This window comes from Haliaeetus albicilla, chromosome 22 (genome assembly GCF_947461875.1).
Source record: "Haliaeetus albicilla chromosome 22, bHalAlb1.1, whole genome shotgun sequence".
Lineage (NCBI taxonomy): Eukaryota > Metazoa > Chordata > Aves > Accipitriformes > Accipitridae > Haliaeetus > Haliaeetus albicilla.
Window position 1 is genome coordinate 26322097 of NC_091504.1, and position 16115 is coordinate 26338211.

The following is a 16115-nucleotide window of genomic DNA, read 5'->3' on the forward strand; positions in this document are numbered from 1 at the left end:
AGCACATGTATAATTCTACTTAATGCAGCTCTCTCTATTTCATATTTAGTCAGTCTTACTGTGTTTATCACAGAGATCGTATGCAACCCTGATTAGAATGATAAGCAGGAGAGACTTCATGCCTCCCAGCCTCCCTCAGCTAAAATCAGCTAATGGTGACACTTCCTCTCAACCCCCACTCTGAAGAAGGTCTGCAGCAAAACAGGATATTTACAAAAAAATAAAACATAAATGAAGAGGTGGTGAAGTGGAACCCAGAAAGATTCCTTTTCTCTTTGTCAGTTTTTGAAACATTGTAATTATTTTACTATTTAATTCAGAAAAGGGACACCATAAGCAGGCATAATTATAGGAAAGATGTTGATATGTGGATGCTGCTGTCTTGCTTTGTGAAATCTGGGACTGGAAGGATACACTTGGGCATGGAGTCCAGCTCCTGCTACTGTTGATCACATCAGATCATGTAATCCCTTCAGGAAAACAATCCTAATAATTGAAATACCACAATCCTTGCTAAGCATAGGCTCTTTCTCACTGACTCCTATTCAAGACTACTTCAGACCCTTTGTTGATTAGAAACCACAATCTTATTCTATAGCCAGGCTATACTCATTTGGTCTTGTGCTAATGCTGTACTTAGTGGTTGTCCTATCCTGACACTTCTCCCTCCCTTTTCCCCAGCTTCTTCTGAAAGAGGGATCATAACCCCTGGCAAATTTTGGTTGGGTGTTTTTTTTTTTTCTTTTTTGCAATAACTAAGCCAAGCTCTTTCAAGACAGATCATTCTCACAGTCTCTCGTTACCCCAGCCCTAGAGCTCAGTTCCGTGTCCATGCTTGTCAAGCAGTGCAAACAGTGTTCCTCCAACATTTTTTGAGTTTTTCAAGTAACTGTTTTTGTCTATATTTATTAGTGGTCTCTGTCTACAAACTCGCTCCATCTTTTCTGAGTTCCAGGCTGAGTCATGGGCTCCTTAGAGCAGCACACTACCTGCAGAGGTGCTGGGCTCGTTTGCTGTGTTAAGGTAATGGCAAATATTGCAAACTGAAAGCATCTTTAAAAAACACTGTATATTGCTGAGTAGATCAGGTCAGGATTCTTCATATTAAACTTTGTTGGAAAATCATAAAATCAGAGAATTTTAATGAAAATATCATTTAAAATGAAAACTTTATTAGGAAAGACTTCACAGAATGGAATTTCTGGTTAAAAAGAAAGAGGAGTCCAGCATAACCTTGTAGAGAGATAGTGTTCCATATTGCAGAAGATAGATACACTTCAAATATCCTTCCACCATCCTTCAGTAAATTAAGTAACAACTAGGCCCTAAGTATTCTATATCCTAAATGAGTGCTTTGACCAGGAGCATATCAGCTATTCCCTCTGTTTCTGTCTTTTGGAGGTTGGGTTTTTTGGTTTGGTTTTTGTTTTTGTTTTTTTTACAGCAAGGAAATACTTATGAGAAGGAAATATGACCCCAAGATTCCCACACTGCAGATGAGCAACTAGGTTATCTGCTTGGAATTTTAGCTTCTTGTGTATGTGTGTTTGTGTGTCTGAGAGAGAGAGAAAATTATGTTAGGTCTTTATTTTGTTCAGATACAAAATGGGTGAATTTCTAAAACAAAAAATCTGTAGGATAGAACAGTTTTTGTTCCTGACCTCACAGCCTTTCACACTGGCTCAGGACAAGTCCAAGTGGCTTGAAGAAAGGCTCTCTCAAAAGTTTTGTGACACCAGCATGACAAGCAAGTGTTCTTCTAGTGAAGAGAAAAGGGAGGTGCAGAAGACCAGTTACTCAACTCCCTCAAGATAAAAAAGAACCATCATTAAAGGCAGGCAGCAGTGTTTGTGCTGTAGGTGGCTTTCAGCAGGTGACTACTGGTGGTGGACAAGCTCATGACAGAAAAAACTATTGAAGTCTTGAATATGCAGAAGTTTTGTCTGGTCTGGGAGGCCCCTGAGCTGCAAGTATCTGGAGGCTGAGAATGTTCTCAGAGAAGAATATCTATGCTTCCTCTATTGCTACAGTTTTCTCTAAGCATCTGGTTTTCGTTACAGTAAGAAACATGATACAGGGAAATATGAACATTTGTTCCAACCCACTGCAGCTCTCTACTGCTCTTAAAATGTCATAAATCAGATGCCAAAAAATGCAGGAAGAAGGAAAGATAGAACACCACCCCCCCCACCCCCACCCCCCCCCCGCCCCTGATAAAATCACAGGAGTTAAAGATTTCCTTTCAGGCAGCTGGTGCTTTAGATTCCTGTGCAAAGTACTATTTACTACCATGAGAAGTAGAGTTCCTATAGAAGAAATAATAAAGCTGAGCTGGTGCCCTGTCTGACAGAGTCAAGGTCAGCTTATGTCAGAGCTGGGAGAAGCATGTAGCTAAAGATTCAACCTCCTGGTACAAATACTGACAAAACTGCTTCTAACAATTGTTCTGTTTTAGATACTGTCTGGAATGGGAGGAGATGTGTGGCAGCTGGGCCTCCAGCTGTGCATTACTGCTGTGCTGTTCTTTGGTGGAGGAAGAGGGAGAGGTAAGAGGAGATCTGGAATAGGTCCACTGTGGGAAGAGAGGCACATGAATGTGCTCATTTTTCATTCACAGACTCTAAAGTATGCAATGCAAGATCTCGTCACTGCCCTTTCCTAGGAACCAGGACAGCTGGCTGGCAATGTCAGGCCTAGGGAACTGGGCACATACCGGACAAGCTGGGCAACAGAAAAAACATAGCCACTGCCCAAGGTCCCTGCCCTTATATCTTACACTCATCTCATGCAGTGAAGTGCAGTACAAGAGAGGAAGAATGTCACGAGGAAGGATAGATGAGGTGTCAGTAAAGAAAGCACTAGCACATAATGCATTTGATATACCGAGCAAGGCTTCATCAGGTGATACACGAATGCAGCTCTGGTCTCCTTCCTCTGCAGAGTTCCCCGGCAGCCTGAGCTGCCTGAATAACTACGTGACTACTGTGAGCTGCATGTGGGCAACGGAGGAGCCCGTGGGCAATGGACCTTTCCACCTGCATTTCACCAAGTAAGAGATGCGCACCAAGAGCTGTCTGTGGCAGCCCTGGCCCTGGCACGGGCAGGAGAGTGCAGAAGAGCAGAGATGGGGCCTGGCTGTGGGCTTTGTCCCCTCTGCAGTGGAGACCCGTGGCACAGCTAGCTCTGCCTCCTCATCGCCCCATAGAGGGGATGCCTCCGAAGCTGCTCCCTCTGCACCCTTTTGTGGGCCCACAGCCTTGGGGGTGCAGCAGAAGTCCAGCACACGCAACTGTGTGATCTCATGCTGGCTCAGGGCAGTCTGTCTACCTGTCCAGTGTCCCCTTCAGGCAGGGGCCTCTCAGCACAGAGAGCCTTCCCATCCCAGCCTCTGCTCCCCATGATCTGGGGACTTTCAGAGCCCATCCCACAGGAAGCTGCCTAATCAATTTCTAACCACTTCTTGTCTTGTTGCCTAGAAATTAAACCCTAGTGGTTTAATCTAAATTAGTTAATATATATATATACATGCACAAAAGGATTTCGAAAGTCCAGTGAGATATAAGCTTTAATACCAGGTTTAGAGTATTACGTGAATAATTTTTCCTCTAAGAGAAGAAATCGGGTGAATAGTTTGCTAGGTGATGGGATAATAAGCATTGTGATATGCTAACTTGAGATGAATGTGGTTTAGATTATGTAATAATGTTGTCTTGACTACCAATAACTAGTGAACTATTACACGAGGGTAAGCCACGCTGACATTAGATGCTTCATATGTTCTGGTAAGGTTAAGTCAAAAATAGCCTAACTCTTAATGACATTGGATTTTACATCTATGAAAAAATGCCAAGCTGATAAACTGTGGTATCCCAGTTTATTGTGGGGTCACATGCAACATGAAATACTTGCTAATAAATGGCTATATTAGATAATTTAGTAATAGAAGACTGTTCTTTGGAGCTATTTCCCCAAGATGATGTTCTCTGTCATTTGTCCTGTTATGCTGTGCTGAAGCTTGTGACTATTAAAAAAAAACAAACCCACAAACAAACAGCAAACCAACCTCTGACATGTTTTGCTGTCAGTAGAGGCTTTAATGTACAACTTGTTAGCTCTGTGCTGTGCACTTGTAACTAACTGTCCACCCACTCCTACCCCCCTACACCAGCTGCTTTCCTGGCAGCAACACACAGCAGCGCTTTCACTTTCAGAGGGAGCAGGGGGCAGCTCCTGGGAGGTTTGGTGGTCTCAGCAGTGAGGTTATGAAAGGTGTCTCCCTCCTCCCTCTTCAACCCTGCTGCCCAGCCAGCTTCAGCATTGCTTTCTCTGCTGTCTGCACTAAAGAGGTTCATGTTCTTCCAAAATGCGGTGCTGTGCTAAGCTGCTACCCATCTTTCATAAACTGAAAAGCACTTAATCATGTGACTGAAAAGAAACTTTCAGCCCTTTTATTCTTCCAGCCTCTGGTCAAAGGGCCACAATGCCAGCTGCAAACTGACTGCCACAGAGAGCATGCAGAATCAGTACCACTGCACAATCCATTTAGCCAGCCAGATCTTGGAAACAGATGGTTATAGAGTCTCCCTCCAAGGCAACTTCTTTGGACGTAATCACACGTACATTACCTTTCCAGAGTACAATCCCCGCAAGCACAGTAAGTATGAACCAGGGCAGCTGAGAGCTGAGGCTCTGCCTAGCAGCTTTGGGGTAGGTCTGATATGCTCTCTAACAAAGGGTTACTCACTCTCAAAGACAGTGAGGGAAAATAGTGGAAACAAGCCCCACTGCCCATCCCTGGAGAGTGCACTATGTGGACTTCATCAATAAGGACGCAGTCCCAGTGTCTCTCCATTCTGACTTTTCCAGGACTTCAGAGAGGGCTGGCTCTGGAACACCTTTCAAGTATACTTCTCATCTGCATCATGATTTCTTGTGCTGTGGATAATGTACAACTGGATTGCCTCTATTGTTGGGGTTTTTTCCTAAGAAATGAAGTCATGAGGAATCAAAGTCATGGATCTAATTCAATGTCCTATGGCCTGGTACTTCAGAGAAATGCTCTAGTATTTGAAATCTCAGAGACTGTCTATATTAGTGGTATGTTGGAAAAGCAGACCAGGAGTGGTTCTTTGCTTGCAGGACTATCCCTGGGTCTATCTGAGTTATCATTAATTTATGTCAGTTCCATAGCTGTTCTGACCTACCCCGTAAGCTAATTTGGTCTACTGCTGGTCTTGGTATCACTCTTTAGACCCAGCTTTATCTTCAAAGACTTTAGTCAGCCTAGTATCATGCATCTCCTTTTGTGGTGTTCATGTCCCAAATATTGTGAAAAACCCTACCTCTCTGTTTGCAGTAAAACTTGATCCACCTTTGAACATCCAGAGCAACGCCACTGCCAGCAAGTGTCAGATATGGTGGAGTGTGCCTTGGTATCTCGCTGACATTCTTCAGTATGAGTTGCAGTATAAGGAGTACAGCATGTCCTGGGAGGTAACTGGATGAGGCACACACTGATACTGCCTTGCTCTTCGGGTGCAGTGGCCTTGCCACTCAGCTCAGGGCCTTCTGGGAGCTGGCTGTTTTAAGCTGGCCTTCCTGGTTTCCCACATCAAGGCTGAAAGATTTTATATAAAACATCAATACTGAAGATTGCTCAATCTTCTTCTCCTGAACCCTGCATTCAGAAGTCATCCATCGTCATGTAGGCCCTCTTCTTGCATCCAAGAAAAGAGGATTTGGAAAAGAAAAGGGGGGCCAGGGTGTGTGTGTGGGGACAGGAGTATTTAAAAGACCATCCCTTTGCCTGGCCTTGTTAAGAGAAATTGTTTGTAATATTTTGCAGATCGCATTGAACAAGACACCACCCAGTTCACTGCCACAGATAGAAATTGAAGCCACAGAGCTTCGCAGTGGCATTGCTTACATTGCACGAGTTCGCTGCAAAATTTCTGAAAATGAGGATTCGTACCATAGTCAGTGGAGTGAGTGGAGCAAGACAACAGTGTTTCAAAGAGCAGGTACAAAGATTGTTATTTTTACCTTAATTAATGTCTTTTCATGTCCATGGTCCAAAAAAGGGAAGATACCTGGTAAAATGAAGCTTTTCAAATCAGAACCAGCTTCCTTCAAGTTTTTGTAGTCAAATCACTTTCCTTGAGGTCTTTAGGAGCCTGTTTCATTTGCATTGCTCGGTTCCTTGGGTTTCTATCTTGACTTCCAGACATTTGCTCAATTATTTTTGTGCTGATTCTTTTCCTAGGTGTACCAAAACTGTCTGAAAAGATCCTAAATACCAGAACTATGCAGTTCTTGTTCATTCCTCTGAGTTTTGGCACTCTACTCTATTTATGTTGGAACTGCAAGCTTTCTTCAAGGTATGTTACAGTTTTTCATTAAGTTCCCCTTGATCTTTATAGCCTGAAGAGGGTAAATCAAGTGTCCTTATATCCCTTTTGCATCCTGTTTCTCCTGCACAGATTCAACCGTCTTCAAAAGCTCTTTTGACAGTCTTGGGACATGACATTCCTTGGCTGATGATAGTTAATGACCCACTATGGGATCCTTAAGGAGACCAAGTGCTTTTGTAGCACCCAAACTCAGCTAAAGCTCAACGTTGAGGGTGTCTTGGAGTTAAAGAAATTTAAACCAATGGAAATTTTTTTGTTGAGTTCCATGTAGATAAATCAAAAGTGCAAGCACACAGCAATCTGTAAAGCTGGTTAAACTGATGTCAATTTGAAGCTACTTGTGACATACCTGGCGGTAGTCAGTATATAAAATACCAATATAGGCAAACTACACTGACTCAGATTCAGTGTTTCTTAGGTTCTGGGACCAAGTTGTATGGAGAAAAAAGTGTTTCTAGAACCTTGGTTCAACCATCCTCTGCAATTTTTTATGCTGGCAGAGCAAAGGTAAATCTCCTACCTCTTCCTTTTCTGCCTTGACATACATTATTATGCTCCGTATACATAGCACTCTTAGAGAAACAGAATACATGATAAAATATTTTTACAGGATAGACTTGATAACAAAGGGACTAGGATGTCTGGCAGAATTTCTCTGTCTAAATGTACTGAAACTAGAACTCTCTAAAACATTTCCAGAAACAGTGGTTTAGCTCAAATAAGTTGCTAAACAAATGTAGAAATAGCTCGGTGCATATAATGAGTAATAGACTAGTACTGAGTTTGCAGCATATAGCATTCCTCAGAAACTTTTAAGACTATGCTTCAGGCTAGAAATTTTAAATGCATGCACAGGAGGCAGAAAACAATTGCACGAGATGTCAGAAACCATGTGAAATGGGCTTCTCGTGCAATCTTTCTAGCGTAAGTGTGGGGCTTTCATCTAATCAGTGTGCTGTATCATAAAGACAGAATACAGAAAAAATTGTCTGTTTTTTTTATTTTAAGTGTTGTTTTCTCACTTCAGGGCAAAAAGCCTCTCCTGCTTTAACATTCCCACGCCAGCTGCTTTCTTTCAGCCACTCTATAATCTGCACAATGGGAATTTTAAGGTAAGAAGTAAGTTTCATTTCTTTCTTATGACCCTCAGTTCATGAGAGGAAGACTTTTTTTCTGGGATTAATCATTCTAGCTCCTGAGCAGGATTACTGACACATGGTTCCAGTCTTCCTGGGAGTTTATAGTTTCTCAGTTTCCTGCCTCCACATACCAGCTAAACCACCAGAGCTTCTGTCCAGTTTCTCTGTCCTCAGAAATAAAACCCCTCCCATCAGTCACTCCCTATCCATGCTGAACATGAAAGGTGCACCCTGTCTTTGCAAAGACAAAGCAATACAAGCAGCTGCAGTATGTTCTGGAGGTAAAATCTTGAAAATTTCTTGTGACATCTTGTGAAACTAGCAGCTGGATTCTCTACCCTATTACTCTAACTTTGCCCAGTAGATTTGCACTAAATCTCTGGATTATTGTGCCAAAGCCATATAGAAAGAAGAGTTATACTGCAAACTCCAACTCTAAGCAAAATGTCCTGAACTTATTGATCCTTTCACTAGGACTGGGTTGGACCTAACGAGGCTTGTAGCCAACTTGGAAGAGAAGAGGCCAGGAACTCAAACAAAGTGACTGCAGATGGAGTTTCTGAGCTAAACACCCAAGAACTGATTTCCCAGATCTCCTTGAAAACTATGGAAAGCACAAATCTGATTGCTGCAGAAGAAAACTTTGTATTTGCCTCAGGTCCAAGCCAGCAGTATGTTCCCAGCAGGTATGTAAGAGCAGAAGAGACAGAAGTGAGGCTGGGAATATTGTTTGCACAAAACCATGCAGATGATACAGTTGGCCTGAAAATCTCTGAAATAATTAAAGCCAACCTTGAGATCCCTAGCATGGGAAGGAATTATCCCCCTCACTCACAGTATGGAAAGGGTGACTTCCTTATGCTTCAGGAATCTTTAGAGATAGCAAATGTGTCCTTCAGCAGCAGTGACTATTGTACCTTGTGTGACAATGATACCACAGGTTTGATTTCTGCTGAACTACTGAAGCTCTCCAAAGGTAATAGTCTTGTCAAACATCAGAATGATCAGAGTGACCTTCCCTGAGGAATACTGCCTGCAAAGGTTTTTGTGCTGTCCTCTCACCTTCCCAACACTGTCTTCCCAAGTGGCTTAAACGGTGACTGTGCAGACAATTACACACACGTAGCATTTTTAGGTAAATCCTCAATTTCTGTACTTCAGAAGAAGATTGGGACCAACTCCTCTGGCTAGCAAATACTACCCCTACAGGCATGGCAAGGCCTGACTCTAGCAACATCGGCTGTCTCAGGAGACACTTGACCATGCCCTTCCCTATATTAACCTCCTGGCAGTAGCAGAAGTCCAGCAACCCCCTAGTCTAAGGAAGCAGTAGCAGACCTGCTGTTTTTCCTCAAAAAGAGTTATTGCAATTCTGTGCCTCTCAAAAGCAGCAATATTTGCAATGTGCTGAACCATGATTTAAACTCCATTGTTATTTTAAAACTATGTACATTTTTTCATAAAACCATGATAAACAATTTTTGCTAAAGAGGGTAATTTTGCTTTTTAATATGATATTGATGACTTCAAATTGTTCTTTATTTCATCAGAATTTATAATTGCACTATTTAAAGATAATCAGGCAGTGGGCCTTGTTCTTTATTATCCTGAATGGCTGTAACTTTTTATTTTGCAGTAATTAAGCCCCATGTACTGCTTTGATTTTAACAAAAATTTATTCCAAGGTTAAGTGGCTGGGCTGATCTAATGGAGAAAGGTGAAAAGCAAAAATAGCACAAATGAGCTTTATTTAATTACAAAACAGGACAGGCCCACTGCCTTTCCAGGGCTTTTATTATTTCTCCAGAATTGACAAGTCCTTTGCCTATCTGCTCAACAGGTACAAACTTTGAGCTGAATCTCTGGCAGTTTACTTTCTGCCCTAGACACAGAAAATCCTATATATGATTGATTACCCACCAAGCAGATTCCTGGACTCTCATTTACATCTCCTAGATGTAAAGGGCTCAACAGTTTTAGCAAGCATACTGAAAAGTGTGCAAGTGCATCTACACTAGCTGGCACGTGCATGCATACAAGTCACATTCATTCCCTCCGCTTTGGGAGTGCTTCCCTTGTCTCTCTGGTGACTGTTAGCACTGATCAGTTTTGACAATGCAAAGAAAGATTTCAGTTATAAGTAACAAAGTAGATCAAGACACCCTTCCGAAATACATGTGCTAAGCCAGAGAACTAGTGGGGGAAGTCTTCCATCTGGGAGAAAAGCAGCAAAAGAATAGGGAGTTTACACCCAACTTGTGTGACAGCCACAGGAGGTGCCAGCAGTGATTTGTTTTCAGTGTTGTAAGCAAAGGGCTTTTCTGATATCTGAAAAAAATATCCCCTTTATACTCCTTTGTGCTTTTTATCTTGTAAAAACTATATTCAAGGGTGCTTTTTATACTATACCACAACCTAATGGCGTTAGAAGAATGTGGTGTTATTGTCATTAACAGTTGCTATAATTTCCTCTGGAGAAGAAAATCTGTAAAACAAGACCACATGCTTGAAGGATTTTGGTGATGCCAAACTTTTAGACCCCCTACTGTGGCTTGATTTGGTGTCCCAAATTTCAAATCTTCGGAATTAGAGTGATGCTTCCTGAAATTGTCAGATCAGTTGTATCTTAAATCTCTCAGATCTTGACAGCCCTTGCTTATGAACATGTTTGCACAGAAACTGAGCCAGTTTCATAAAATCTTGTTCAGCTAACAACGTATTCTGTACTGGTAATATTAGCAAAAGGAGAATGGGAACAATTATATTCAGATGTGATTAAGGAGCTGCAGGTAAGGCTATGGAATGGAGACCACAAAACTTAATGAGATAGAGAAGCAAAAGGAAATAGAGAGATTGAATGTAGTAGGAAATTACTTGAGAGAAATGAAAAGTCAAAGATGCTGCTGTCTGTGTCCATTGGGCCAGGACAGGAAGACTGTAAGAACTGAGTCTGGAGATGATGACAGGCTGATGGTTAAAGGGCTGAAATGATATTGCAGCATCAGTGGTTATCCAGGTGAAACTCTAACAACTTGGAGCTGCTTCTGCTTTTATGCAGCTACTTATAAAATGGGAAAAGTGCAAAGAGGAAAGGTACCATAGACAATGTTGTTGTAGCCAGAAAAAAAGAACAAAATGCCTCTGCTTTACAATTAGGTCTTTGGAACAGTAAAAGCCTCATTTTTTTTCAGCCAGTGAAAAACTACAATTTTTCTAGAACAGCAGTGCATAAAAGCCCATTGTTCTGTCCTTTTGCTTTGTGTTTTGGGTTTTGTTGTTTAGGGTTTTTGTTCGGGGGTTTTTTGTGTCATGCTTGAGGCTGGTATTAGGTTCAAGCTATGGTTTTTCACAGCTTCTTCCAGAATCTCTGAACTATTCTAACGCTGAGTTTTCCTTCTAAGTGTGAGATATATATCTATATCTCTCTATATATTTATATATAAAAATATATATATAGTGGAAGACAGAGAACTACCATCTGGTAAGGAGACATAATGTGGGCTCTGGTCAAGCCTCTGAAGCCTTTCATTTCCTGTGACTACGGAGTGTATGCTGTATGTATCATCTGCAACCAGAACAAAGTGGCCAGTATTTTCCCCTTTCTTTTCTTCCTGTTGAGTTTTGTCAGAGGAAACAATTTCAGAAGATATTTAAGTAATGCTTGTAAGCCGCTAAGGAGTTGAAAATGTTCTGTGACAAAGATTTTTAGTTGTGGGTTTGTTTTGTGTTTTGGTTTTTTTTTCTCCTTAAAGTGAATAAAGTAGAAGAACTAATGCTATGATTATTCAGAAGTAAATAAAGCAGAGGAATTAATGCAACTTTGATTTTTCAGAAGTTAATGCCCGAGAGCTTTGGAAAGAACTTTAGTTTAGAAAACACTGACTATATGAATCATTAGGAAAAGCTGGTCTGAAAACATTACAGAAGAACTAGGAGAGGGAAGAACTAAATGCACTTCCTAGTTCGCAGACCAAAGCACTAAGCCAGTGCTGCTGCTACCACTAGCAACAGAAAAAGGGATAAGGCGGCTCCTGAGTGAAGATATATTTTACAGCTCATAAAGCCAAGGGGGACCAGCATGGTGAGCTATCCCATGGCATGTGAGTACCAGTATAGTTCTGCTAGTGCCCACCCAATAGCTATACCTCTGGTGATGTGTTGGTGTTCCCAGTACTGAGTGATAGCAGCTGTATCTCTGTCAGACATTCTGTTGTTTAGTCATCTGCATGCTCATTTCGAGGGGGTAAGAAGATCAGACTGCATGTTTCTCAACAGTATAGGTATCAGCACTGACACAAACTCATTTTGAAAGAGCAGCAAACAAGTCACAAACATTAACACACAGCACTCAACCTGTTGTGCCCTCGCAGTTAGGATGACTTGTCTTCACAGTGTGGCTTCTAATGCATCAAAGCAAAATGCAAGCATCAAATAGTGGTGTTTGGCATGCTGAAACATGCCCGGCAGCCCTGAGCTTCAGGGCTCAAGATCACTGATCTGCAAATGCCTGCTCAAAGGTGCAGAAGCCAAGCTTGTGAAAGCAATCTTTTTTCCTGAGACTGCCATTAGTCAATGGCCAAATAAAGCCACAAAGCCATAAATCTTTTCCTGGTTAAGTAAGCAGATAGGAGGAGAGTAATTCCAAAAAGAAACAAACTTGCTCTTTTTAGTTTACTTTTGTTAAATTTGGTTATTGTGTAAACAAAGGATAGAGAATGTTGGTTAGACTCAGAGCAGCGCCATCTTACAAACTGCCCAGTGTGAACTCTGTCAGTTCCAGCTCCACAGCCCTATCACTCCATCTTTCCTGTATTGCTGTGCTCCTGTGAGTCATAAATCCTGTGCTGCAGAAGTCTTTCTCTATTAGCACAGGCCTTTCCAGACAAGCATAGTCTCTTGAGTGTCCCAGCATCCTTCAGCAGAGTGTATGCTCTTTCACAGAGCCATCCACATGTTCACTCATGTAGCCAGTAAAAACACCCAAAATTGAAAATAATCTGTTTAATCTTCAGTAATTTAATCTAATCTGCAGATCTGTTCCTGCTAGAGGCATAGCAATTCTGAAGACAGAGGCGCTAATCAAGTACAGAGGTCTATATTATTAGTTATAAAGCAAGAACTGTAATATTTGACAACATACATGTTTATGTACTGGTGATCATAACTGGAAAAAAGGAGGGGATGTTCTTTTTATGCTAGGAAAGGGAATGAACACACAGGGGCTTTTCTTTGTCTGGTTTTAACAACATGCAAGCCAAGGATTAAGTTGCAACACAAAACTACAGCACTTCGATTGCTGCTTCTTTGATGCTCATGAAGCCAAATTAATTGACAAAATACAAAATCCCCATGTCAAATCTTATCATTTTAGGGCTGGTGAACATATTGATCTGATCAACACACTTCCTATTTTCAGTGCGTATGGAGTGCAGCACACAAAATGCTGTGACAGCATCAGCTCTAGATATCATGTGCATGTACAACAGCCCAGTATTATGCGGTATTTGCCTCTGTCTAGAAGTAGTACGTTTATATTCATATAGTACTGCAGGCCCAACATAATACGGCTTTTTGAGCCAAGCTGATTCATATGAGGCCTAATATAGGCAGTGCCAGGGCGCAGAAGTAACAGTCATTACAGTCTAAATGCAAGTACTGAGTTGTCTTTTGTATTATCTTTTTCTAACGTGGTCTGCCAAATGCTGAAAAAGTCGTAAGCATAGGCAAGTCTAAATAAAGCATTAGTTTAAGAAAGGAATCAGGGCATCAATGTGGACAGCTCAGTGAAAACTTTTTCATAACATACTTTTACATTCAAAACCAGACAATAGATGTATTCAGAATGAGATTCACAGTACTAGAGAAAAAAAATTAAGAATGCTTTCACATAAATCAGCAGCATGCCTCACCTGGTTTCAGTGTGCAGAACTGGTTACCCCAACTTCATGAGATTAGTTTTCAATAGCTTGCACAGTGGTTCTGACAGCTCAATATATTGCAGTAGGAGGTGCACCACTGCCAAATACATAGGTAATACAACCTTTTGACTCCTAATACCAGTTTCTTCTTTACATAGCTAAAGATCATATATGCCATTTAAAGACTAATGATCCCTCTCTCATCACCTTCCCTTACCTTCATGCCCTAAAATCTGCACTGCTGCTACCACCAAACTGAGTTTTTTTGTCTGCTGGAAATAAGGATGAAGTTAGTTATTTAATCAGCATTCTGTGGGAGGGAGATGCATTCTTTCGTGGCTGGGAAATCTTGGACCAGTTCTAAAGAAATAAATGGAGCCAGCTCAGCAATATTTCTGGGGCTATGTAGTCCAGTGACATGAAAGTCACTTGCCAATCTGAATGGAACTTGTGTACATGAACTGAGAAGTCTAGGGTTTGTTTACAATATGCCTGTCTCTGATCTTCTTACGTTTGTTATAGTCAAAGTTTTCCTATTGCTGCAATATAGTTGCTTGCATTTGCAAACTGTGTATTAAAAATTAATTTATCTCTCTGGGTCTAATACCCAAAGAGCTACATGTGATTTTGTACCTGTACGGTCAGTTACAGAAATGCTTTCCATAGCCATATGATTCAGATACTTAAGTGAGAACACAGCTGGAATACATGTCTCTATGGAGAGAACTGCTGTGTCTAGTGTGTCTTAGCGTCACAGCTTAAAGTGCAACAATAGGCCTTAACTGGCCTGACCAGTCTCACCTGGAACTCACATCCTCTGCCCAGGGCCTGGGAGCTCCATTTTACCTCCATTTAGGCCTGAGTGACTGTCCTGGTTTTGGCTGAGATAATTTTCTTTCTAGTAGCTGGTATAGTGTTATGTCTTAGATTCAGTATGAGAATAACGTAGGTAACACACTGATGTTTTCAGTTGTTGCTAAGTAGTGTTTAAGACTAAGTCAAGGATTTTTCAGCTTCTCACGCCCAGCCAGCAAGAAGGCTGGAAGGGCACAATAAGTTAGGAGGGGACACAGCCAGGACAGCTGACCCAGACTGGCCAACGGGATATTCCAGAGCATATGGCATCATGCCCAGTATATAAACTGGGGGGAGCTGGCCAAGGTGGGACAGATTGCTGCTCGGGAACTAATTGGGCATTGCTCAGCAAGTGGTGAGCAATTGCACTGTGCATCACTTGTTTTGTATATTCCAAATCTTCTATTATTATTATTATTGTCATATTATTATTATCATCATCATAATTATCATTATTATTTCTTCCTTTCTGTCTTATTAAACTGTCTATATCTCAACCCACAAGTTTTACTTTTTTTCCTGATTCTCTCCCCCATCCCATTGCGGGGAGGGGGGGAGTAAGTGGGCAGCTGCATGCTGCTTAGTTGCTGGCTGGGGTTAAACCGTGACAGTGACATCATTTGTCTTTAGTTTTGTTTCTGTGTCATTTCCCGGATGGCCTCTGGACCTAGGCTTTAGGTAGGTTATATTTTGGATGGACCCCTTGGGTGGATGTTGTAGCTTGTCTCCAGTCTTCTCTCTGTCCCTGACTCCTGGATGGACCCTGGACCGATGTTGTAGCCTTGCTTCTAGCCGTACCTGCTAGAGAGACCTCGGACCTGTGTCAGAGCATCCCTGCTGCTCCTGGACTCCCTGGTTGAAGTGTGGACCTGGGTCACCACCTCACCTTGTCTGGAGTGTCAATGAACCTTGTTACCAGCATCGGGCTCTGCCCACTTTCTTCAGAGCCTGCGGAACTGCCCGATGGGTGGTGGGGGACTGCCTGTGCTGGGTCGCCTGGCCGGCTCCCCCTGCCGCTGCAGGGCAGCCCGGCCGGTCTCTCGCGGCTCCCCGGCTCGGTACCGGTGCCCTCGCAGGCAGCGCCCCGTCCCGCAGCATGCCATTGCCACCTGCTGGAAGAGCCCCGTTTTCACAGGCTTCCTGCCTGTAAAACTGAACATTGAGATCCCGTAGTGTTTCTAAAATGCTTCTTTTGGTTCACTCTAACCTACTAAATTACTTCTGCGTTTTCCCTCAGCTTGGTAATTAAATGTCTGTCATCAGGTGGATGGCAAAGATGCAGACAATTCTTAAAAAATCACCATTGCAATTCACTCAGCTGGGTAGGGGAGGTGCAGTTCACCTCTCTGAACACTGCAGTGAACTATCTTAAGACAACACATTATTTCCTCCAGGAAAGGAGTTCTTCCTTCTATCTGTATTCTTCTGCAATAGTGGGTATTCAACAAATCCCGTCAACCCTGTTCAGGAAATTAACTAAGGCCGCACTAGGTACTGGAAGAGAAGAGGTGTGACTGCTTTTACGCACTGGTAAGAAATGCAAAGGGGTAGAGCTACTTAAACAGAATGGCAGGTTTAGAAGTTTAAATGTGGTCATTGTGTAAACTTCAGCTTAATCACAAGCCACCATATACTAAATAAGTAGTTCAGAAAGATTCACAGAACATGTCTTCCATAAATTGATTAAACTCAACGTAGATGAATGCTCCTGATCCAACACAGAAATGAGGTTCTCAAAACATTTTGTACTAAAAGTAGCTGGAGCAAAACATCTAAGCAGCTTCCAAGTATGG

General features: G+C 42.0%; 1 protein-coding gene across 1 annotated transcript; it reads left to right on the top strand.

Moving 5' to 3' along the window:
- The first annotated feature begins 399 nt into the window (after nucleotides 1-399).
- Nucleotides 400-14797, top strand: LOC138690588 (interleukin-9 receptor-like). Its single transcript, XM_069810618.1, has 9 exons — nucleotides 400-1023; nucleotides 2456-2546; nucleotides 2941-3049; nucleotides 4461-4654; nucleotides 5357-5493; nucleotides 5846-6020; nucleotides 6263-6377; nucleotides 7438-7522; nucleotides 8024-14797. Exons 1-9 carry the CDS (start codon nucleotides 964-966, stop codon nucleotides 8570-8572), a joined length of 1515 nt encoding a protein of 504 aa, XP_069666719.1. The 5' UTR covers nucleotides 400-963; the 3' UTR covers nucleotides 8573-14797.
- The last annotated feature ends 1318 nt before the right edge of the window (nucleotides 14798-16115 follow it).

What these genes read in the sequence shown, in the direction of transcription:
- LOC138690588 (XM_069810618.1), top strand. Translation starts at nt 964, where the DNA reads ATGGGCTCCTTAGAGCAGCACACTACCTGCAGAGGTGCTGGGCTCGTT. An exon ending in GGCTCGTTTGCTGTGTTAAG is followed by an intron (nt 1,024 to 2,455) that starts GTAATGGCAAAT and finishes GTTCTGTTTTAG; the next exon opens with ATACTGTCTGGAATGGGAGG. An exon ending in TGCACAATGGGAATTTTAAG is followed by an intron (nt 7,523 to 8,023) that starts GTAAGAAGTAAG and finishes TCCTTTCACTAG; the next exon opens with GACTGGGTTGGACCTAACGA.